Below are 24,742 nucleotides of genomic sequence, written 5' to 3'. Positions count from 1 at the left end.
CCTTGGACAATTTCGCGAGTAGTGTTTGCGCATGCGCGTTAGACAAGTCTTTGTGTGTATGAAGTAGCTAAGCCGCGCGTTGCTTTTGACAGCTGTCAACGATAATAGACGCGTAGAGTGAAACGATGGCGTTGCCAGTGCCACAGTTTTTTAAAACCGGTATTATGGAAACCCATTTTTTTATTTTCGAAGTGCGCTTTAATCCTTCTTGCCACTTGAAATTGTCTCCGAGTGTACGAAGAGTGTTTACTAATTAAAGACACCAAAATATTTTTTTTACCCGTCGACGTTCTTTTGTACTGTATGTGTGTTGTGTCAAGTAACGTTTTTAATTATTAAAATTGATATTTGCTAAGGTGACCATATTTTGAAATTATCAAAAAAAGAAAAAGGAATGTCGTTTCTGAAATGTTATGTATATTAACTACATATTACAATATAATACACTTTATAGCACTTGTTTAGTTGTTTCTCTGCCGTTATATAATTATTTATTTGATCGCTACAAATTTATTCGCAATTGGAATCGAATTATCTCCAGTTTTATCTTTTGGCCGAATTTCTCGATATTTGCCATTGACGTTGGTCTATCGCAATATTTATTCTTGCTGGTGCTAATATGGGATTTGCTAAGAAACAAATACAACCTTAGAGCTGTTCACTGCTGTATCAATTTCGGAACAATGGGTTTCCGATATATGTTAAATTTTAGCGAGTTTAAAAATTATTTGCCGACAGTATCAAGAAATTTACAAGGATTTAAAAAAATCACCATAATTTGTTTTCAAAGTTGTAATCTTAGAAAATAATTTTAAAACATTTGTATAATTCAATTTACAACAAAAATTACATGATTTTCTGATTTCAAACAATGAGTTTCCGGATAGTTTTAATTTTTAACAACAGGCTTATTGAAACCTTACGGTGAAACCACTGAGGACAACCACTTTTGTAGAGTGACAAAGGTGAGTGTGATATTTACACACTAAAGCAAAAAAATGAAAACCACTATTGTCGTTTACATTCTGACCGATCGAAAAAATAATTCATTCATCAATAATTTTCGACGGAGACAATCGTAGAAAAATGGTTTCTATTTACATACATAAACAATCATGCACCTATGAAATATGAACTATTGAGCTGCTCTGTCAAATCGAAAAGTAATTCAAATGAAAACTTTGTATTTGCAGAACCTGATACTGAAAACGACAAAGAAACATTTGAATCTTTTGATTCGATGAAATGTAAAGTTGAGGTAAATTAAATGTAATATTATATTTAACAACATGATATGTAATGCCCTGTAGGGAATGAACTAATGAATAACTCGAAATGCGCAGTCGATACCTGTCGCAACGCGTATAATATACGAGTAGCGACAGGTATCGACTGCGCATTCCGAGTTACACGCGTAGCTAGGAACGCTCAGTCCGTACAAGGTACAACAATTTTTTTCTTTTTTAGTTCCTTGCAAAACGTGAATATAACGATGGTGGTGAAAATACATATACAGACGATGTTGATGATATGCTCGAAATAGGTAAAACTTATTTATATACACTGTATACATAGAAATTTTATTATTGATTATTCTATGCTTTCAGAAATGCACGACGTTAAAGATAATATACTAAAAATAAATATAGTTTCTTCTCCAATTTTAAATGTCGACGTGGCAACGCAAGTAATAATAAAATAGTTACAATTTCTATGTACAAAAATCTATACAATTCATCTTAAAAATAAATTTCAATTTTAGAAAGAAGATAAAGAAAAACATGTCTACGTTAAAAATGAAGTCATCGATACGCACTGTGAAAAAGAATTCAAAACTCATAGCGACACTCGTGATTTTAAATGTGATAATTGTGGAAAAGTATTCAAAACTAAACGATTATTAAATTGGCATTCTATAGTTCATAGCGATGTTCGTAACTTTAAATGCAAAATATGTGGAAAAGCATTCAAAACTGAAAAATACAGATCGCGGCATTCAGAATCTCATGTTGATGCTCGAAATTTTAAATGTAAAATATGTGGAAAAGCATTGAAAACTAAACACACACTTTCTCAACATATAAAAACACACAACAATGCTGGTCATTTTGAATGTGAAATATGTGGAAAACCATGTAAAACTAAAACAACACTTACAGTACATAGAAAAACTCATAGTAGTGCTCGTGACTTTGAATGCGAAACATGTGGGAAATCATTCAAAGTTAAATTCTATCTCTTAGAGCATATGAAAAGTCATACTGAAGCTCGTAACTTCAAATGTGAGCTATGTGATAAAGCATTCAAAACTAAAAACATACTTTCAGGGCATATGAAATATCATCGTAATGCTTATGACTTAAAAGAATTAAAAACTCTTATTAATACTCGTGATTTTAAATGTGATAAATGCGGGAAAGCATTTAAAGCTCGACGATTATTAAAATGGCATATGATAGTTCACAGCGATGTTCGTAATTTTAAATGCGAAATATGTGAAAAAGCATTTAAAACTCGCCGATTATTAAAATGGCATATGAAAGTTCATAGCGATGCTCGCAACTTTGAGTGTGATATATGTGGAAAAAAATTCAAAGAAAAATACACACTTTCAGGGCATATAAAAACACACAACGATGCTCGTAACTTTAAATGCAAGTTATGTGATAAAGCATACAAAACTAAAAACATACTTACAATGCATATGAAATATCATAATACATATGTATTATTACCTAATTTTGAATGTGAAATATGTGGAAAAGTATGTAAAACTAAAAAAACACTTACAATACATAGAAAAACTCATAGCAGTGCTCGTAACTATGAATGTAAAATATGTGGAAAAACGTTAAAAACAAAACAAATACTCACAGGGCATATGAAATATCATCGTAATGCTTATAACTTTGAATGTGACATATGTGGGAAAACGTTTAAAGCTAAAAATATACTTTTAACACATTTGATAACACATAGCGATGCTCGTAACTTTGAATGTGATATATGTGGAAAAACATTCAAAGTTAAATACACTCTTTTAGGCCATATAAAAACTCATAGCGATGCTCGTAACTTTGAATGCGAATTATGTGGAAGAGTATTTAAAACTAAAAACGTATTTTCAGGGCATATGCAATTACATCGTAATTCAATCACATATGCAAACTCATCATAATGTTTATGACTTTGTATACAACATATAAAGTAGAAAATCATTAAAATATAAAAACCCACTTTCACAGCGTAATTCTTATGGCTTTGAATGTGAAAAGTATTTAAAGTAGAAAAATTTTCTATATTTTCTATATGTTCTATATTTTTTAATCTTCCATTGTAACATGATAGGCATGAGCCTAATGCTTTACAATGTGGTAAATCAATCAAATGTAAAGAATGCCTACAAGTAAGTATTATCCACCAGACCGAATCAGTTATAAACTATTATTATGTATTTTATAATTTATAATCAATAGATGTCACATTCCAGCTGGGGCAAGTTTTTAATATTAGAGCGTTTTTATAAATAAAAATCGATTCTGCTGCAAGGACTTGAACCCGTGACCTCTCGGTTACCAATCTTAGTCTTACAGACTCCGACTGGTGCAGTGACTACAAGATGTCGTTAAGTGGTACTTCAAGAGAATATGAATGTGAAAGATTTTAAAGGGCACACAAATTAAAAACATACATTCAAGATCCAGTAGTGGATAACCACGGATGTCATGGGGAGATATTATCCAAGGTGGCTAATATTTAAAGGCTGAGTCTCACTTAATTGCGTTATATCCAAGCGAAAATAATTACATATGTATATAGTATATTGATATTCTATATGTACTCTGCCACTTTCAAATAAAACAATCAATATTACACTTATTACACTGACTTTTCTTTGGGATGCGAAACTATTTGTTATATATGTATATCTACACGACAGTTTTGGCTGATACTACGCGTACTTGTGTTGTCTCAAAGCGCCGATTCGATTGCTTGTGTAGGAGTTGAGGGGCTATCAGCATCTTCACAATTCTCAAATTGACAAATTTAAGATGACGCTGGGCATTATTCGACTATTTTTAAAAATACATAATATGACAATACAATCATTATAATTCAATAAACAAATTTAACGTTGAATAATGAAATGCAGAAATATATATAAATAATTAAAATACATGTGCAGGACATAGCAGATTGACATAAAAAAATGATATATAATTACAGAACAATTATATGAAGAAGACAATTTAAATGAGTAATATATAAAATAATTGTTCCATAAAACGAATTGTTTGTGCATTACTATTTGTGTGATTAGGTGCGAGCGAGCCTTTGTCAGAACAGTGAATACCTTGTGAATAATTCTGCAACGAATCTTTTTCTGAAAAAAAATCTGAAGATTTATCTTACATAAATGCACAAATAGTTCGTTTTTCGGAACAAAGTATTTATTAAAATGAATATATTTCTTCAAATTATTTCCTGTTATATAAATATATTTACAATAATGACTAGAACATAATGCGCACACCAACTGTGAGTATATGGATAAGAACAAATAATACTATCCGACAGATGGTTAAAAATTCGGATTGATGTGCTTTTTGAAGAGTTGTCCAGTACACATATTCTTGCAGTACTTCAAACAATAATGGAAAACTTAAGCGCTGGTAATTAATTGACAAAGTTCTAGAATCTCTGAATGATGAATATTTTATATCAGCAATTTGAATAGGGTTTTTTTTAAGTATTATACATTCGTCAACGCGACTCGAGGGAATCATATATCAACATAAATTGTAGTAATTTTGTGAGAAATAAAAAAGGATAATATTTATATTTCCCCCATTTACAGGTATCTGAATACCCTTTTTTGGAACTTTTTTTATTAGAAGTGAGTCAATTGCATTATTTTGCCACCAGACCAGAGAAGCATGCTCAGGGGTATTGCACATAAGATGACTATACATACAAGGCTCATAGTGCTCTCAAGCTCCTTAGAGCAGGGTCGGTAACTATTACAGAGTTGTGAACCACATTCAGTTTTATTTGCCTTTAAAAGTAATTAACAGGATATGGGGTTCTTAACCAGTTGATCGCGCTAAACTACTGAATCGAAAGATAAATTCTGATTAATCCATTCGATGATTTTTATAATATAAAATATGTACTTTTACTTTTAAAAACTAAGAATGGCTACATAAAAAAGGCAATAAATAAAAATTTCAGCGCAGCGCAAATTGCTAATTTTACGCAGCTGCTAATTTTGCACTAGAAAAATAGCAGCGAAGTAAAAATCCCTTAATTGGCAAAAATAAAGCCAAATAAATGTTCATAACCACTGTTTTTTGAGCTTGTCGCCGATATAATTTACAAGTACAAAATTTTGTCTTTCTTTGTTCTTCTTGAACAAAAATGTCGAATGCGACTTTTTTAACTTCCCCTGCATACCTAAATAAACAACAATTTCCGAAATTCTCTTTTTTTAGATCCTGCGGAAAAAAAAACAAAAAATCTAAGATGATCTTTTGGCGACGGGCGGCAATTAAGCACGGATTGAGCGCTGCAGTGTTATTTTTATTGAATATTATTACAGTTACATGTTAAAACTTAAGTGTGTGTGTGTGAATGAACGGTGCGCGGGTCCGCACCGGCATGCGAGCCCGCCAGAGTCGACAAAAAAAGAGAGTCCGTTACGCTAGTGCTACCAGAGTGCCGCCAAGTTTTTGCCTTGATAAACCTAAATAAATACATATGTAAATAGGCTCCGTACAACCTATTTATTTTTAATGCCCTCCTTTGATATTTTCAAAATCTAATCACTTTATATAAACAAATGATAAATTATTTTTAATAAACGTCAAACGAGACTGTTAATATTGTCGCTATGGCCAAAATTTTATTCTTAACTGGCGATAAGCCGGCCGGCGATCGCAGCTGTTATGTAAAATTGTGAGATACGACTCTTTCTAAAGATGAGCTTCGCCGGCAAAGTCGTGTTGATAACGGGCGCCAGCTCGGGAATAGGCGCCGCCACCGCCGTTCACTTGTCCAAGTTGGGAGCGACGCTCTCGCTCACGGGTCGCAACCTCGACAACCTCAACAAGGTCATTTTCTTATCTTTTTATTAACACTTCACTTCTACACAAAAATTATTACATTTAATCAATCGACAATTTTCATTTTTGCATTGACAGAAAAACTAGTCTTGTGCGTTAAAAGCGCCATAAACAACATTGACAAATTGCTAGACTTTTAGCTATTAGCCCATGAGTTGCCTGTCGTTCCGAGTCTTTGTCGAGTGAGTGAGTGATGCTCGTCTATGAGTAACTTACTGAACTATACTGGCCCTTCGACTGAGCTTGGGAATATGAAAGAGAAAAATATTTTTCAAATGTTAATATTTCCTAAATTTAAATGAGCAATATATAACACAATTGTTCCATAAAACGAATTGTTTGTGCATTACTGTTGGACAGATTAGGTGCGAGCGAGCATCGGTCAATAAAAGGGTGCCAAAATATTTATCACTTCTCAGAAGTCAAAAATCCACGTCAAAAGCAATAAAATTGTGCCGCCGACAGCAGCACGATTTTATTGCACAACATGTTAAATAGTAAAGGTTATAAGATGCAACAAAATATGTGATGAATGATGAATTCCCTCATCTTGCATAAAAGTTTTAGAAGCAAAAAATTACTTCTAAACTAATGCCATTACAATCATTCATTAGAATCAAATTAATTTTATAAAATAAATCATTGTTGTTTGATGGTTTTTACAGCATTTTTGTGGTAGTAAAACCACATTAAAAATATATTATTTGTTGTTTTTGTCCAATGTATGATAAGAAAATCTTGATTATGGATCTAACTGATGCTCTTTTATAGCTATCAATAATATTTTCAATTTTCAATAGGTTGCCGAAGAATGCTCCTCAAAACCGCTGCTCATCACCGGTGACGTCACTAACGAGAAGGACGCTGAGAACATAATGGAATCCACGATCAAGCGCTATGGCAAATTGGACATCCTGATTAACAACGCCGGTATCCTGGAGCTGGGCAGTATCGAAAATACAAATCTGGCCCAGTATGATCGGCTGATGAACACAAACGTGCGCAGCATTTACCATCTGACTATGCTCGCTGTGCCGCATTTGATCAAGACCGAAGGCAACGTGGTGAACGTGTCCAGCGTCAACGGCATTCGCTCTTTTCCTAACGTCCTGGCCTACAACATCTCCAAGGCGGCTGTCGACCAATTCACGAGATGCACAGCTCTCGAACTGGCTCCTAAGAAGGTCCGAGTGAACTGTGTCAATCCCGGCGTCACGGTCACGAACCTTCAGAAGCGAGGCGGCTTAGATGACGCCGCCTATGCGGCCTTCCTCGAACGCTCCAAGGAGACGCATGCCCTGGGACGTCCAGGCAGAACAGACGAAGTTGCAGCCGCCATTGCCTTCTTGGCTAGTGAGGCTGCCAGCAATATCACCGGAGTGTCTCTACCGGTGGACGGGGGACGTCATGCCATGTGTCCTCGTTAAACGACACACTTATTACACTTCCGCTCATAATAAATATTACAACAAATAAGGACTGTAAATTATCAGAATTTACTGCTTAATATTAAATCAATTTTTAAACGTTATATATAAATAAATACATATTTTATATATTATACATATATAAATATTTTTTACGAATAAAACCATATTTTTGTTATTTCTCTCTTATTTATTTATTAATATAATTATAATCAAATGCTCAACATGGCTATAGAAAAAAATAAAATATATTTAATATTTGTATATATTAAACCTTAAATTACAAGTTTCTGAACGATGATCACTTAGCACATTTTTGCAAGTATATTCCTGCCATGATTACAATTTATTATACAATTGATAGTAGACTGTGATCATGGCAGAAACTTACTCTCCGAAATTAAGGTCAAACGATTTACTATCACCTTCCGTTATATCTGCAAATCGATAAAACATTTGTGCAAGTCATCCAGATTGAACAAATATTATAAAGATTATTGGCTTATGTGGAAAATGTTTCTCCAAAGGTATTCCAAACAGTTTTACATTTGCAAAATAATAGTTTTATAAATTTCGCGGATTCAAATGGTTTGTAGCAATCTCGATTATCAATAACACCATCAATAGCAGCGAAAACTCCGAACCTACGATATTCACGAACATTATCAGGATTATAATCAACCTTAAAATAAACAACTGGAATACCGTTGATTTTTAACCAAGTTATTATTTTCTCAATGTTTTCATGATTACGTTTTTCTTCTTCAGTAAGTTCCACTGATAGATTATGTTCAATGTGAGCTAAAATGATCCCATTTCCGTAAGCAATAGCAGTCAATATAAATTCGATCGTTTTAGCAATATTTGCAGATTTACTATATAGAATCACTAAAATACCACGAGAGTCGTAAACGTTAGTGCAAATGTGTCGTCCTACAATGGAGCTTTCTTCTTTCATTTCGTGGCACAATCGTGCAACTTTTTTCAAGCAGTCTCGTACGGAGTTTTCGTCACAGTTAAATATACTACCAAATTTAGAATCTGATAAGAGCTTTATAAGAATATTCGCTTTTTCGGCAGTAGAATACTGCATCCATGTCTGACGCACTTTAACAATTTGTTCGACATAATTTTTATAAACAGAAAGATCGTCGTCGTTCACCAAACTTGACTTGTTCCTCTCGCTTCTGTATAATTCAAAGTTTGCGATTCCTGCAAAGCTGGAGAACAGTTTTCTATGAGTAGTTTTTAACTCAAAACTAATATTTGGGCTTTTATAGCCAAATCCGTTGATCCAAACGCAGTTAACGGGAGCCGAAACAGCAAACTCGTTACAGATAGAATTGGTGTCACACCACAATGACACGGCTTGCGATGAATTCTTTTTAACTAAAGACAATGCTTCTTTGGTCGTTCTAAATGCCTGCATGCACACAACCGGTACGTTTTTCGTCTTCGCCTGTTCTTCTAAATACTTTACCAACCAACTAGCATTGTCCAGTAAAATGAGCGGTTTGAAGTATTCCAATTGTTCAGAATATAGCGAGTTATGCATTTTCACATGTTCGATGCCATCTTCGTTTGCTTTCAACAACAGATTCTCCATTTCGTCTCTCACGTTTTGAATATATCCTTTCGCTTGATAATTTGCCGGTAAGTTCCATTGAAATTTTAGCATGCGCTCTTTTAACTTTGCTAAAAATAATTTGTAGACAGATTCTTGGACGCTTATATGTTTCAAAGCCCACGGAGACTGAAAAAAATCAAATATATAATAGTACAAAATTAGGGTATTCATTTCAATATCTAATGATAATTTAAACAATTTTAAAAAAATATTTGTAATTTATTGCAGAATTTGAAAAAGTATTTATAATAGTGTCACATGGACGTAAAGAAGGGTATTTCAATGGCGCGGCGAGATAAGAGATGACTCATGAATAGAAATTTTGATAAGTCTACAGAAAGCTCATGAGAAAAGTGTTTGATCACTTATGCGTCTTTTGTATTTTTAATGGCCATTTAAAATATATTAGCATCATTTAATATCAAAAAAAATGATCTAGTAAATATAATAAGAAAACTATGGCCTGAAGGCCAAATACGGCTCGCAAGGTAGTAATAGATTTTACATTTTCAAATTTCGAAGTGCGAAATTATGACCGTGTGTGGTGCTCCTATTGCTTTACATTCCGCTGTGACGTCAAAGTCAGAAAAAAAGAAACTAGCGGTCTTTGAATGTCGTACTTTTAAAACAAAGTGAAGTGTTAATTACTTGGTTATCGAATAAGATGAGAAAGCATTACGCTTATTGTTTACTCCTTCCCGGTCATACCTGAATTAACTCGGAAATTTGTATTTTGTGAATTCTCATCTCAAAAATCACCAAATTTTTCGAGAACATTATCGTAGCCGTTTTTATTGAAAAAAAATATTTGTATGAATATTTTTAAATGTTTTGCAATGACTGCATAGGAAATGGTGGGTCCGTGCAAAACATTTTTAAGTCATTTTAAAATAATACTGTGACCGAGAAGTGGTTAAATGACATTATGTCTGTACTAAAAGAATACAATATACGTCGTCATTTTCATACTATTTCATACATGATATTTACAACTTAACAGAATTACAAAAACAGAAAACTTGAAATGTTTCATAATGGATTTTTTTATTACAACGCATTTTTTCGCGAAAGTAAAATAAAGCTGTGATTGTTGCAGTCTTATTTCAATCTATTAAGAAATATTGAGCACATTGTGACTAACATCAATAGGCAATTTAATAGCAAAGCAGATGATTTCAAAAGATTTTATTTGGCTTCGTCCAGTGGTTTCCAAACTTTTTCGATTCACTTAAATTTTTCTTAAAATATTTTTTATATTTATAGATTATACAAAATGTGTATGTATTTATAAGAAACTAAAAATATTGGTATATTATCTGATCAACAAATTCGCAATATAATTCACACATTACTAACACTCAAATTGTTTTTATCAATTTTATACACAAATAGGAAAAGCATATTTACCAAAATGTTATTCCAAGCTGCACTCATTACAGTATCAACGGCGGAATCCAGATCACTGCCTTCGTATACCACCATGGTGGAATTAAAATTGATCAATGTATTTGAAAAATTTGATTCTTCCATTTTATATAATACACACTGAAAAAATCTTTAGAAAAAAATATATTAATAGTAGCATGTTTTTTTATAAAAGTATAATATACAATTATCTGATCCTACTATAGCGATTGTCAATCATAAAAGTTACTATAATTAAGCTATAGCTATCATATCAAATATTATTTTAATTTGGCAATTGGCTCTTTAGTTAATCTTGCTAAAAGCCTATAAAATTATTTGGATAATATGTTTAATGAAAAACCGCAAAAAATATTCTAGATACATAAAAAAAATTGAGTTTAAAACCGATGAAAATACATATTTTTTGCTATATAAATTTCACATGACTTTTTTAGGCATTCCGCCTTAGATTCATCTTTCTGCTGTATTTCCTTCAGCGTTTATTATCCACCATAAAAAAATTGCCAAAGTTTGATTTAATTCTATTCTAAAGCCTACTTTATGCAATTTTAAAACGCGGCACATATTATAACTGTACGCTATAGCAGGAAGTTGCATATAGAAATGGTTTACCCTGCATTGTCGAATATGTTCTTAAAAAGAAACATAAGCGGTAAAGTATTTTCAACTACACATATAGATAGTGTTTGTAACATAGTTATAGCAACGGGAGCGTAAAAAGATAATGAACTCAATGCATAGTCTTCAGACATTACGAAATCGTTAATAACGTAAATATGATGTTCTGTAAAAAGATGATATATTATATATACATATAATAAATACAATTAAGGAAAAACAATCTGTATCAGTTACCTTCATAACAAGCAAGATACAATTCATCTTTTTCTAAAATTGGACTTATTTCAGCGTGAAATTGAAAGTATTCCAATAATGTTTCTAGTTCTTTTTTAGTACATTCTGGCAAAATTCCTCGTAGCATGTATTCGAGTTGAATTATTAAATCGGTGTTTGCTTTTATCTCGTTAATAACTTTTTCTAAAGTCAATTTTGTATCAATTTTATTTTGAGCTTTAAATATTCTATTTGTAAATGAATTGAGTGCTGATTCATTTTCTTTTAAATAAGCCTGTAACAAAGAATATGGAAATTAATAATTTACATCTTATTGTAAACATGGAACAATTAAATACAAAATAAAATAACCTCAGCCAATGACAAATCCATTTCAGGTACGTCGTCGTAAGACAACTCCAAAGAGTTCATAATGCGGCAACGGAAAGATCAATTGAGCTCGGCTACGTACAATTTACATCTAAAAAATAAAACAGAATTGATAAAATATAGTATGCTAACCTTTTAACCGCTGACCTTAAGCGAGAATTTTTTTATATACATTTAATTTTTTTTATATTAGTAGGTATGTAAAGAATATGTATTTTTTAATATACATATATTTATACTTTTAAATATTACAAAAAGATAATAGCCATTTAAAGTTTGAAGGAACGTGCCTAAATAATTACATAAAACACTTTTCTTGGAGAGATTTTTGGTTGCTTATAAGAAGCTGCATACTTGACACATACATTAATTTAAAGAGAAATTATAAAATATTGTTTTGAAAACACATGTGTTTCGTATTTATTACATAATGCATATCTCTATTATCATTTTATTTTAACTCACCAGCTTATCATTTATGTTTATCTCTAATGCTTATCAGTGATATATAGAGTTAAATATGAATATCGTAACTATTTTTAATTTTGGTAAATTGGCAGTTAATTTCGTTTTTCAAAACCTATGAAAACTACCTTATAGTCAGCATAAATAACAAAAAAATTGAAATAGTATAGTATTATTAAAAGCTAATGAGACTTGAATTGGTGTGACTTTGTTAGTCAGTAAGACACTTGGCACATCTATTTTTATTGTCCTAAGTAGAATAGTATAAAAGGTTTGATATTTCGGCGTCACAAGAATGAGTGTTTGAGTTCTTGCGAACCCTTTTATGTTTTCCGATTGCGGCTTTAGTGATCGTTTTCTTAATATTTCCATTTCATTAAGATTCATTGTATTTCATTAAATGACATGCATTTTTCTGGTCAAATTCGAGGGGTCCCTGTTTAAAATCCACACCAAAAGCAATAAAATCGTGCCGTTCAAGTCGCAGTGGAAACACTCAATTATGTAGCATTCATATTAAGACTTTTTATGACAACATTTTTCAATAACTGAGAATGAAATAAAGCATATCTAAACCGAATTTTGACCAATAGAAGACCGCAAAAAACAATTATCTCTTCTCAGAAGTCAAAAATTCACGTTAAAAGCAATAAATAAGTACTGGCGCTGTCGCACTCGTACGATTTTATTGCTTTTGACGTAAATTTTTGACTTCTGAGAAGTTATAATTATTTTTGCGCCCTCCTATTAACCAAAATTTAGTTTTAATACACTTTAACCAATACTCTTCTAACAGAAGTCCATAGTAATATCTGTAAGGATAGCTATATTTTAAAACAGTGTAATATACAAGTACAGACAAACTATGGGGCAATATGCGAGATCTGTCTGTATTTTGGACTTAAACTAACGAAAGTTCTAAATCTGTAATTAGTTTTAAAATTTTCATTAGGTTAGGTTTGGGTTTAAACAGCAAATGTACGTTCGCAACAATTGCGTTTCATACATTTTAGAGCATAATAATTTCATTAGCGCCTATCAGTTAAATTATATATTTTCAGTAGTAGAAATATATATTAACTGGTGAAAATGTATTTAGACTTCACTAGTGAAAATATAGCTTCACTGAAAAATATACATTCGCTGTAACATTTATACATCACATGTAAATAAATAATGATAAGTATATAAATGTATATATTACTACATATGGAAAAGTTGAAACTATTTAATTTTACTAGCAACTGCCAGATAAATTATATTTCTACTGGTAAAAATGTATTTCGATATGTTTTCACTGAAATTACATATTATAAAAAATATTTTCAGGATAGATTCTACTGGTTCTTTTTCAATTTTCTTTGCAGGATAACCAGAGAATTTATAGTTTAGAATTAGGGTCGTCATTTCAGCTTTTTCTAGGGTAGGAGCAAAAGTTAGTCAGTTAGTGGTCGTTCTTTTAATATTTCGATTTTATTAAGATTCATAGTATTTTATTAATATATGTACATGCATTTTTATAGGCAAATTTCCCCCCTGCCCCCCCAAATGACATCCCTGGTCAGTTTTAATGTTTTTTAGCTTCTTGATGCTGAGTATATAAACAAGTAGCTTTACGGTATTTTTACACAATTTAATAATATAAGTTTTTGTCTTGAGCATGACAATGCGTGTTTTAAATGTGAATACATATATTGACAAACATATATGTATATAATATTTACCAAAATGATTAATGTTTATGATTTTAAGTAAGTTGCCTTCACTTTCCATTGGATCTTGTAAACGTATTTTGTGTATCTGTGTCTGCAACGATCCTGTATCTGGTTGTTATTATACAGTGTTTTATTTAAACGGCGAATTCTCTTGAGCGTTGATTGATAAACACCATTATTCAAATGTCGATTTCAAGAGTCGAACAAGACGATTTATTTCAGCCATTTAGTTAATGACTAATTGGCTTTAGAAACAATATTTATTCATGTTAATTTTACTAAAAACAATATTTTTGGCTATTTTCTGGACAGACGGAAACTCTTTGATTGTGTAAAATATTCACAAAAAATGCTAATTTATTTAAGAAAAAGTAGGCCGTAAAGTATAGTTTATTTGCCTATGCAAAAATAATATATAATATGTATTAATATTTGACAACTAAAAAATACTGGTGAGATAATTTTGGCTGGCGGGTCGTAGGTTATCGTCTATGATAGTAATATATTGATAGTAAGTTACAATTAACAGTTTTCTGAACAATATCAAAATGAGGTATACATCATATATAAATCATCAGCCGCACTCTTTGTAACATCATAACGTGGAATATAATTTTAGTACTATCAAAAAAAGTAAAAATAAAAATTCAAATAAAAAAAGAATGACGCAGATATGCGTTGTTCGCGTCTACGCAGGGAATACAACTAATATAAATATACGTCACCCAACGCTAATGAAGGTGCCCAATTTTTTTTAAATTAAAGTTAAAGTAGTTGGAACTCAATACTAATGTTTCTCTTTTTATCTCATAACATTTGAGACACCTACTAAAATTGATAGTAAAGGAAATAGAAATGGCACACAATCATAAAAAGATACGTATTTTTAATAAACCAGTAAATATGGCATATGATGTAAGTGAAGATTAGTGATTAGATTATTGTGTATTTTTAATATAAATACTTACGTACATATTTGTATTGTAAAATAAACATATTTTTATTATCATTCAAGTACATTAATGTTGTTTGAATTAGTTCTAGCTACAAAATATGTATTATATAATTTAGACATTCAATTTGCTTTAATGAGGGTTTATTGTATTTCTTAATCGAGTACAAGTGTTTTACATTATTTTTTTAAATATCTTTTTACGCGTCTTCCTAGTACGAGTTTAAATTTTGATTCTATAGTGATATTATTACAACATCTGCAAAATATTCTTACTATATGTTACAATGTGGAATAGTATTCGATAGTGTTTCAAAAAACGATACAAAATAACGACAAGAACCAGAAAATGGTATATGAGGCTATTCTACCATATATTAGACATCACTATTATAAAACATTGGCTGTTATATCGAAGATGGAATACGAATGGTTCTACGATGAAATTGGTTGATTTTGATCGACTTAGCGCGTACGTTATGCAATATAGAAATATCAACATCAGCAAAACTAGGAAGACCATAAAGTATCCAATGTATGATTGATATTAAAAGAATAAAACCAAATTTAGCACCTTTACCTATCCAAAATTATAACACGTAGTATGTGAAAAATGCAATACGGCATTGTTATAAGTACAAAAACAGAATAAAAATATTTCAAATTTTGTAATAAAATTTAATTTTTTTATATAATTTTATTATTAATATTTTATTAATAATAAAATTATATAAAAAACTGAAAATATTTTTTTATTATTTTTTCACAATTTTTACTATTTTGCATTTATCTATATGTATTTTAACTAAAAAAAAATGCGCATTGTAGGGTTAAGTTTTAATTGCATTATCTTTTTTATATTTTAAACTTCTGGCAACCCTAAATCAAATACTTCGAATGAGCAGAGGGCAATCGTTTATTGAATATTGCGCCAAAACTGCTCTTAAAAGTTAATTCTTTAAACAATAGAAAAAGTTTTAAAAAAACTTTGTCTATAGTCAGCGAGAGAGGAATGAGGCGATTACTTACAAAAGCCGGGCGCTCTAATCAGTAAGTTGCAAGAAACTGTCAAAAGTCCGAGTATTGCCAGCTCTCGTAAATAGCCGAAATATATGACACGCCTTATGACATCTCGCTACTATTTCTTACACACAAAAACATGTCTTACGCGCATGCAAGTTAGTATTAACCACCAGACTGATAGTTTGGGAATCGGTGCCATCTATATAATTAAATGTCAATTATAATTTTAAAGTCAATAGATTTCACTTTGCAGCTGGGGTCGTTTTTTGCTGGTATGGCTCGAATCCATGGCTTCTGGGTTACAAGTCTAGAACTCACGGACTAATCTTTTTCGACCTTGTTCAGCTTTTATGATTTTCCCAATCAAAGTAAATTAAAACACATTGTTTCGTTGCTTACTTGAAATATTTTAAAAGCTCTTGAAATGTTACTTCATAACGTTGTGCATTTTTAAGTGATTCATCAAATTGTTCAGTTCATTATTTTGACATATGTTTAGGACGGTTCGAGGAGTGGGCAGTACAGAGCGTCCGCCCAAAAAGGGATACATATTACTCCAAAGGGGATGGGGGCTATTTGTTTATAAAAATATTTGTAACAGACATAATCCAAAGAAATCAGAACAACCCTGATAAAGAAAAGAGTTTTAAAGCAACTTGAAAAATAAAATAAAAAAGGCAACGCATAAAACTTTGCATTGTTTAGTTCTGCTTTGTTCCTACAATTTTAGCTAAAAATTTTGATTTGAATTCTTCGAAATTATATTTATAAAATTTATAATTGTTTATTTTATTATTTCACCTAATTATTGATCATTTTATAATATTGTTACGTGAGCCTGTGTGGGGCCGTTACATCAGAGCCTTTGCAAACAAATGAAAACACGCGAATTCAAAAAACAGGGCACCATTTCTGAGGAGCGATGGTATTACAACCTAGCGTGGCGACCGATGGGCCCGTTACTGCCGATCTGCGCGTGAGTCCCGACGCAGGCGCGAGAGCGCGCGGATTGCAACAATATTTTTTATCATGGAACACATTTTATATGTATTTAAATGAATAATAATTCGATTTAAGATTTATATATAACTTTTAAAAAGGGAACTAATCCATAAAGCGAGGGATGGGTGTGTATTTGACAACTTTGCCTTATGCTCGCGCATGCGCGTGAGATATTTTTGTGTGTAAAAAATAGCAGAGTCACGCCCCCTTTGACACGTTGTTAGGTAAAAATTTACATTGACCCAATATTTTATTCATGCGTCTATATTTACAATTCATGTAGGTATTTAAAATTAGCCGAGATGTACTAAAATTTGATTTAAATGACATTTTTATCTTCCGATTCGAAGTAGCAACTATTTTTTTCTGATGATCATTTTTTATTTATTTTATCTCTTAAGAGTGAAGTTCTAAAGATACAAACTTTTTTTGTGTTGTTAGGACATTTGGCCGGTATCTTCATTTTATTATCTGGTAACCCCATGTATGACACATCTGTTATTAAACCTTCACTTGCAAAACATTGCAACTTATTCATAAATTGATATTTTGTTATAATAGTAAGTCAAACACTTGCAATTTACAATAGTTGCACTTTTTAAATTAAAACTGTTTAAATTAAATGTAAGACACTAATATCGCGAGTAAAATGATTCATATGCCATAAATATCCCAAACTGCAAGGTTTTTTAAGAAACTGTACTATCGTGTACGTAGTTCAATTGAGAATTCTATATCGTTCAGTGTTTAGCTTTTTTAACTTTTATTTTTTTCGGAAACTCGGGAAGTTAATTAATTTATATAGATTCTTTAACAACAACTTAATCATTCATATAAAACCGTATTTATTTATATTAAAAAATTGATACTTGTTAAATAGTGTGGCACAACGCGCAAAACCCATTAGTTGTTACTTCCCACTGCATTTCCCGAGCTGTCAAATCCAAACATAACTTAAAAAAATTAACCAATATATTCGTTTAGGTTAGGTTTTGGTTTCAACAGCAAATGGACATTTCGTAAAGGTTAAATTTGATAACTATAAAATATTTTCATAATCATTTCCATTCCATATAATAAATTCTTAAACGCTGATAGCTAATAAGCACGCATGCACACCCTAGAGTGAGGAGTAACAACTGGTGGTTATTGAGTGTTGCGCCGTACTAATTAACATGTAGCAATATTTTAATAAATATTGTACAGACTTTTCGAAACTCAGTGTTATCAATCAAAATTTTTTAAACGAATTTAGAAGAATATAATTTTCTGCTTGTGTAGAAGTTATTATATTATGTGATTATTTTAATGTTATATAAATTAAAATCCTAATTTATTATTATAATTATGTAAGAAAAACAAGAACAAACACAAATGCGGGCTAAACGGGTTGCAAATTATATACATATACTGGTTAAAATAATATTCTTTATAAGCTTTTTAAATCCTTGATTTCTGCTATTGTAATAGTTTGCAAAATATGAAAAGCAGTTTTTGAAAAAGTATCTTGACAATTATTTTCTTTTAACGACTGGCTTACAATTATCATGACTTTTTTTCAATTGTAATAATACACGCCTCTTCTAATTGACACTAGAATTTCGATACAATCTTATTAACTTTTATCTCTGAACTTTTCTAAAAAGCTATAACATTTGTATAATAGTTTTGAAACGTTAGACAAATTTATGGTTTGCTAACAATATAGATTAGGAATAATACACCAAATCTCAAAAGAGAGCTGAAACAAAACTGTTTCATATGTAAAGCAAGCGATTTTGCCTCTGATGCTGCGACTGAGACGTTTGATTCTTGCAGTGCATCTTTTAATTTGTCTTAGCTTTTCCACGAAGTCTCGCAAACATTTTTAATGTCAGTCTTTCTGTTTTCAGTCTGTATGGGATTTGAAACCAGCTCATTTGGTATCAGTCATCGACTCGCAGTGCTCTCATGATATCTACGTTTGCATATAGTACAGTTATCCTCTCAATTGAGAAAGCAATAGAAGAATTTGTCAATAAACTGCAATGCACTCTTCTATGGACTCTGAATTATTAATGTATAATAAACTTAAGATAAACCAACAAGTTTGAAGTCTATTTGGACATTTGGTATCCAGTAATGGGGCGTGATGAAGATCAATTCATCCAGAATTTCCAGAACAGTGCCCTAGTGCCTATTTTGGGAACCTATGATCTATATTATAGTTATGGTAAAAATTAAAAAAAATAATTAGCGAATAAGAACCTTTCACTTATTTATTAGCTTACTAATTAATTCATCATTAAATAATAGTTAAAAAACTGTTGATTTTGCTGGTGGCTCGGCATCATTTGTAGATATAAAAAAAACAAATAATAAGTCACTAGGGTTATCGCTATCATTACTAGCATTATTTTACAATATAGTACGTATAATTTTACATGCATAAAATTGATTAAAAATATTTTCACTTCAAGCAAATGTTGGTCGTTCAATTTTTTGATAACTATAGGAAGCAAATGTTCGGTTCTGACACAATAACCAAATGCACAATAGAGTGCAATAAATCTTTATATTTAAATATATAGATAAATCTTATGGATACAGTTCATTTTTGTATGTCTTAAAAATACAAGTAAATTTATTATCTAATGATATGATTTGTAGCTAATAATTATACCTAAGATCTTGTATCGTTTTTGCATCTTACTTAGAATTTTACAATGGAGAACCAAGAGGAAAGTATATGAGTTGTATAGTTAGTGTAATTAATTACAACAAGTTGTAATGAATCAAATACAATATTTACTTTAAAATGTTATAATTACATAGTTATTTCACAATAAACTCGAACCTTAAACTTTCTTTGTTCCAATCAAGTATAAATTCACTCGACACACTGGTCCTAAATGCAGATCGGATCAGACCAGACACTAGGGCTGAGCTTAAATATCGATCCAGTAAAATAAAATCCTATAAGAAGATTCAAGACTATTTTTTGCTCGAAGAATTTATAGCATTAGAATAAGTAAGTATACTCATCTAATGTGATAGTTCATTACTAAATGTGATTATATTTCCACATTTATTATTTATTGTATTAATTTATTTGGCTAATATAGCTAATTTTTACATTAAACAAATACACTATGCAAGTTCTTGTGACAAATTTCTGTAATGTAACTTTTTAACTTTCTTATTCTCCTTTTCTTTGTTGCTATCTCGACGCTGAAGATTGTGACCAATATTAGATTATTCTTTTTTACTCCGTTTACTAGGAGATTTTTCTCTCTCAATGTCATCGCAGGTCTCTTTCAACAGCTGAAAAATAAACTCACTCATTATATTGTACCTCTTGCTGTCAATGAGATTTTTATGATTTTCTTTGCATTTTTCTAGCTTTTATTATTCATGTTTCTGATCACCAATCCTAGCAATATGAATAGTTATTATATCATCATCTACAGCCCCTGTTGGTGTATATAACTGTAAGTTGCCTGGTTTGTAATGGGAAGTATTCCGTTTAAGATTAATGATTGATTTTGTACTTAGCACATTGAAGATGAGAATAATCCATATTTTTATACATAATATATTGTTTTGTTATGTAAATATATCTAATATTTGACTCACAATAACTTGAACTTTGGTTTGAGAAAATATCAACATTGAAAGTATTTATTGTGAGTAATAGTTTCTGAAAAGATTATTTGTTTACTCATATAAATTATAATGTATGGTGATTCATTCTGTCGTCATTGGGTCATTGGATTTTCAGATTTATTTAAACAGAGATTAATTATTTATTTGTGAGTGATTAATTATTTATTAACATCGTTCCAGAAAGTGAGTATCCCGGCTCTTGCAATTGACATTGAATGATTAATTATTCTAAAATATCAGTTTTCATCTACAAAACAGGGTCGTCTTTTCAGCTTTTCTAGAAGGGGGGGGGGCAAAAGTTTTTATTTTTTTTATATTTCGAGTTCATATTTCATTAAATAACAGCATTTTTCTGGCCAAATTCAAGGTGGATCGCAAATGCCTCCACCTGCACCCCCCTCCCTCCTTTTAAATGACGTCGCTGTTACAAAATAGTATGTTAGCAAAATGTAATTTGGTGTAATTTAATGTGAATGCAACCATTACCGATCTCTATGAGAAAATTTACTGTGTGTTCGACCAATGATTCCATGTGAAATGAGACTGCATAGTCGGTATGGTATATACAAAATAATTTTCTTGTGGTATTATTGCAATACTAAGAAAGTCTACTTCAGATAATGTGGTAATTCTCTTCAGTGATTCCAGAAGATTTGAGATATTCGTTCTCTATCCATAAATTAACTGGAGTTTTGAGAGACTTAAATGACTTAGTTTCACTGGACCGGAATTTATTCCTGCTTATATATTTAAAGAGTCTTTGCTTTTTTTAAATTTATCACTTAAAACTTCGTCGTTTTCTGATTCGTGGAGATTTACGAAAGTCACTCCAATCCATAAAAAGTGATAAATCTGGTACCAAAAACTTCAGACTGGTCGCCATTCCTTCAGCATCTATTAAGTCGTTATATATAATTCTTACCAAATATATTCCTAATCGCTGCCAGCAGGCTTTAGTGTACCAGCAACATGATTTTCATCTGCATCGTTCCACTGTCACTAACCAGAAGGCGGTGAAAAAGATTCGTGTTCTGTATGACATGTTAGTAGCGTCCTTGAATATGGCTTTATTATCTGGAATGCCAGTAAAGCTAAGTACTCATTGTTGTTAGAGAGGATTCAGGGGTACAGATTGTACCCATATTTGTATTCTAGTGCCTTTTTGCTGGGAGCGTTAGGATAAAATTAATTTATTCTCGACTGCCGAGAAGTGGTGCTAACAATCCATTGATGCTTGGTGAATTTTAGTTGCAGACTGTAGAAAGTCGCGTTTACGTCTTTATTTTTGACCGTTGTGGCCAAGAGGTCAATGCTCGAGTATGTTTTCAGCGATAGGAGCTAAATCGGTCTTCCTCAAATGCTTGAACTATTTTGTATAAAGGCCATCATGGATTCCATTCAAGATTTTCTTCCAACAGTATTATTAAAAGATTTATTTACATACTTTTTAATCACTATTGCTTCTTCAAAACTGCATATTTCTATTGAATTGTTAATAAATACCATATACATATGTATTAAAAAATATTTACCGAAACTAACTAACGTTTGATAAATTAAATTAACACATTTGCATTATCTGCTTGTATATATAAATACCAAAGCTCTGCTAATATCAATGTTATTAATCAACAGAGTTACGCGGGAGAGTGTTGTTTAACACTACAAATTATAAAATTGAAGAATTATACAATGGAAGACATTTACGGAAAGGTTCTTGTCACCAGCTCGGAATATCCAGAATCTGAATTAGAGAATTTGAGATTTTCGTATGATATACTATTTTTTTTAAATATTTTAATTATTTAGGGGTAATAAAAAAGGTTTATTTAATTTAGATGTGAAGTTCTTCAATCAAAACTCAGTGGGTTTGGCGATAAGGATGCGAATACAGCCGAGATTGAAAGATTAATCTCCGGCGTCGATGGCATCATTTGGTGCACCGATGTCTATTTGGGAAAAGAATTGCTGGATAAAGCAGGCAAGTGTCTATAAAGCATATCAATTTTATTCTGTATTACAATTTATATCATTTTTTACTGTTTTAGGAAATAAATTAAAAGTTGTAGCCACAATGTCTCCCACGTTAGATAATATCGACGTTAAAGAAGTGAAAGCGCGTAAAATCGCTTTAGGGAATACTCCAGATGTTGGGAGCGATGCTGTTGCGGATATGGCGATACTTTTGATGATTTCAGCTTCTCGTCGTTTATGCGAAGGCGTTAAACAGGTTGAAAGTGGTAAATGGGAGATAGGTCCTCAGAAGATGTTGGGACAAGACATTTCACGAAGCGACGTAGGAATTATCGGCTTAGGAAACATCGGGCTGACGATTGCGAAGAGACTATCTAGTTTCAACGTCAGAAATATTATGTACACTGGACATGAGGAAAAGGATTATGGTAATACATTTATAAATTTATGAAAAAAGTATAATTACAATATACAAGATTTTTGCCACAGATTGGATAACTGATTTATATGTAAAATTACATCATTGTTTTTTTTATAAATTTGCTATGAGCTATTAAAATCATTATAAAAATGCAATTAAAAGAATAATTTGGGCATTAGTGAATTTTACTTAAACTTTTCATAAACAAAATCAACAGTTTCTTAAAAATAATTACAGATAAAAATTGATGTTGCAACTAAAATCGACCTGTACTTTTTTCACATAAAACAAGTTAATTTATTTTTGTGGTAAAAATAAGTTAAAAATGGTTGTAATTATTTAAATGTTGTTAATATGTGTAGGCCGAAGAATAAATGCTGATTTTGTAACTTTGGAAAAACTATTGAATGATAGCGATTTCGTATTTTTATCGTGTGCTCTCAATGACGAGACTAAGCACTTGATGAACTCGGAAACACTTTCAAAGATGAAAAGCACAGCCGTGTTGATAAACGTGAGCCACGGAGGTGAGTTACATAGCTAATTATGATTGTGTATCTAAATTCGTTTAAAAATTATCATAAATTTCAGACGTTATCGATCAAGATGCTTTAGTGCTCGCGTTGAAAAACAAGACAATATTTGCTGCGGGATTGGATGTTACAACACCTGAACCATTACCTGAAGACAATCCATTAATAGCACTTTCAAATTGCTGTAAGTATAAAATTTAATTATTATATCTAAATATGTAATATATCAATTAATATTGTATTGCTATTTTTAGTCATATCGCCGCACCTCGGAAGTGCTACAATACAGACAAGAACAGATATGGCGCAAATTACATCTACAAATGTTCTCTTGGGAATAAATGGTGAAGATTTATTGACTCCAGTGTGATTAAAAATATTTCATAAATATAATCTGTTTATTTTGAATAAAATGTATAATATGATAAAATCATATAAAGCTTGTAAAATTATGATGTAAAAAATTTATTTTGTAATAAAAACATATAACAACCGTACAATGGAATTCACTAGGAGCAGGGAATCCTCGACCCTCTCTGTGACACCTTAAGTCATCATGGACTGCAAAGCGTAGTGTCAGTTCCTCATGCCTGAGGGGATTATCTCTTTATGGCTGAGAGGCAGAGCTTCACTATCAGCTCGTCTGAATTATTCGACCTAGGGCTGGTTGGGGGTTTTGCGGGGTCGGTAAAAATTCCAACAACCGTTGGTCAAAACCTGAACACCCCATGAATAACTCTTAGTAAATCTGCAACGAATCTATTTAATTGTTTGATGGATGCGGGGTATTCAGAACGATGAACAAAGAGTGAATAACGACAGAGCGGTGATACACTATAAAATAACACTATCTCCAACTGAAAAAAATGATTCTGACCATCTGTCAAAATAATACTATCTCTAACTAAAAAAAAGATTCTGACCATCTGTCAAAATAATTCTTACCATTTAATATAAATTGTAAACATGTAGTATAAACACAACTGTATTAAAATTTTGAACCAAAAAAAGAACCATTTATTTATAATTAAAAAATATGAATTATTTATATTGTCTTGTAGAATAAACTTTAAGACATAAAACTACAACTTCAACACTAATTTATGTTTCTAGAGCTCCTAAAACCATTATTTCAATTTTGTGTTATTGAGGATATGTATTTTTATTTTCCTCCCAAAATTCTA

General features: G+C 31.3%; 4 protein-coding genes across 9 annotated transcripts; 3 read left to right on the top strand and 1 right to left on the bottom strand.

Annotated features, from left to right (window-relative positions):
- The first annotated feature begins 81 nt into the window (after window positions 1-81).
- LOC148233569 (uncharacterized) lies at window positions 82-3,879 on the top strand. Of its 4 annotated transcripts, none has more exons than XR_015810307.1 (6): window positions 82-159; window positions 1,194-1,258; window positions 1,468-1,543; window positions 1,608-1,687; window positions 1,763-3,406; window positions 3,491-3,879. XR_015810307.1 is itself a non-coding variant. In XM_088189163.1 (5 exons), the coding sequence occupies exons 1-5, from the start codon at window positions 126-128 to the stop codon at window positions 3,176-3,178; spliced, it is 1,671 nt and encodes a 556-aa protein (XP_088045289.1). In that variant the 5' UTR covers window positions 82-125; the 3' UTR covers window positions 3,179-3,879. The 4 variants fall into 4 exon arrangements, 2 of the variants coding, with proteins under 2 accessions (XP_088045289.1, XP_088045290.1); XR_015810308.1 differs by having other exon boundaries at window positions 3,477-3,879; XM_088189163.1 differs by having other exon boundaries at window positions 1,763-3,879.
- Window positions 3,880-5,895: 2,016 nt separating this feature from the next.
- On the top strand, window positions 5,896-7,727 carry LOC148233568 (uncharacterized). The gene is made up of 2 exons (XM_088190117.1): window positions 5,896-6,110; window positions 6,923-7,727. Exons 1-2 carry the CDS (start codon window positions 5,979-5,981, stop codon window positions 7,547-7,549), a joined length of 759 nt encoding a protein of 252 aa, XP_088046243.1. The 5' UTR covers window positions 5,896-5,978; the 3' UTR covers window positions 7,550-7,727.
- Window positions 7,719-16,118, bottom strand: LOC148233567 (uncharacterized). Its single transcript, XM_088190116.1, has 6 exons — window positions 15,990-16,118; window positions 11,811-11,919; window positions 11,460-11,733; window positions 11,217-11,388; window positions 10,584-10,731; window positions 7,719-9,302 (listed from the first exon to the last, which is right to left on the bottom strand). Exons 2-6 carry the CDS (start codon window positions 11,868-11,870, stop codon window positions 8,052-8,054), a joined length of 1,905 nt encoding a protein of 634 aa, XP_088046242.1. The 5' UTR covers window positions 11,871-11,919; window positions 15,990-16,118; the 3' UTR covers window positions 7,719-8,051.
- A 1,307-nt stretch (window positions 16,119-17,425) lies between these two features.
- LOC148233566 (glyoxylate reductase/hydroxypyruvate reductase-like) lies at window positions 17,426-24,053 on the top strand. 3 transcript variants are annotated; one of them, XM_088189605.1, is made up of 8 exons: window positions 19,879-19,995; window positions 20,367-20,455; window positions 22,266-22,399; window positions 22,469-22,611; window positions 22,679-23,032; window positions 23,388-23,552; window positions 23,617-23,742; window positions 23,813-24,053. In XM_088189605.1, exons 3-8 carry the CDS (start codon window positions 22,323-22,325, stop codon window positions 23,926-23,928), a joined length of 981 nt encoding a protein of 326 aa, XP_088045731.1. In that variant the 5' UTR covers window positions 19,879-19,995; window positions 20,367-20,455; window positions 22,266-22,322; the 3' UTR covers window positions 23,929-24,053. The 3 variants fall into 3 exon arrangements, with proteins under 3 accessions (XP_088045732.1, XP_088045731.1, XP_088045730.1); XM_088189606.1 differs by lacking the exons at window positions 19,879-19,995; window positions 20,367-20,455 and adding an exon at window positions 17,426-17,545; XM_088189604.1 differs by lacking the exon at window positions 20,367-20,455.
- The last annotated feature ends 689 nt before the right edge of the window (window positions 24,054-24,742 follow it).

Source organism: Plectrocnemia conspersa, unplaced genomic scaffold (assembly GCF_051122295.1).
Source record: "Plectrocnemia conspersa isolate PC_06_02 unplaced genomic scaffold, ASM5112229v1 ptg000008l, whole genome shotgun sequence".
In the NCBI taxonomy this organism is placed as follows: domain Eukaryota; kingdom Metazoa; phylum Arthropoda; class Insecta; order Trichoptera; family Polycentropodidae; genus Plectrocnemia; species Plectrocnemia conspersa.
The sequence above is the reverse complement of the archived record's forward strand: the minus strand, read 5'-3'. Positions and strand labels throughout refer to the sequence as shown.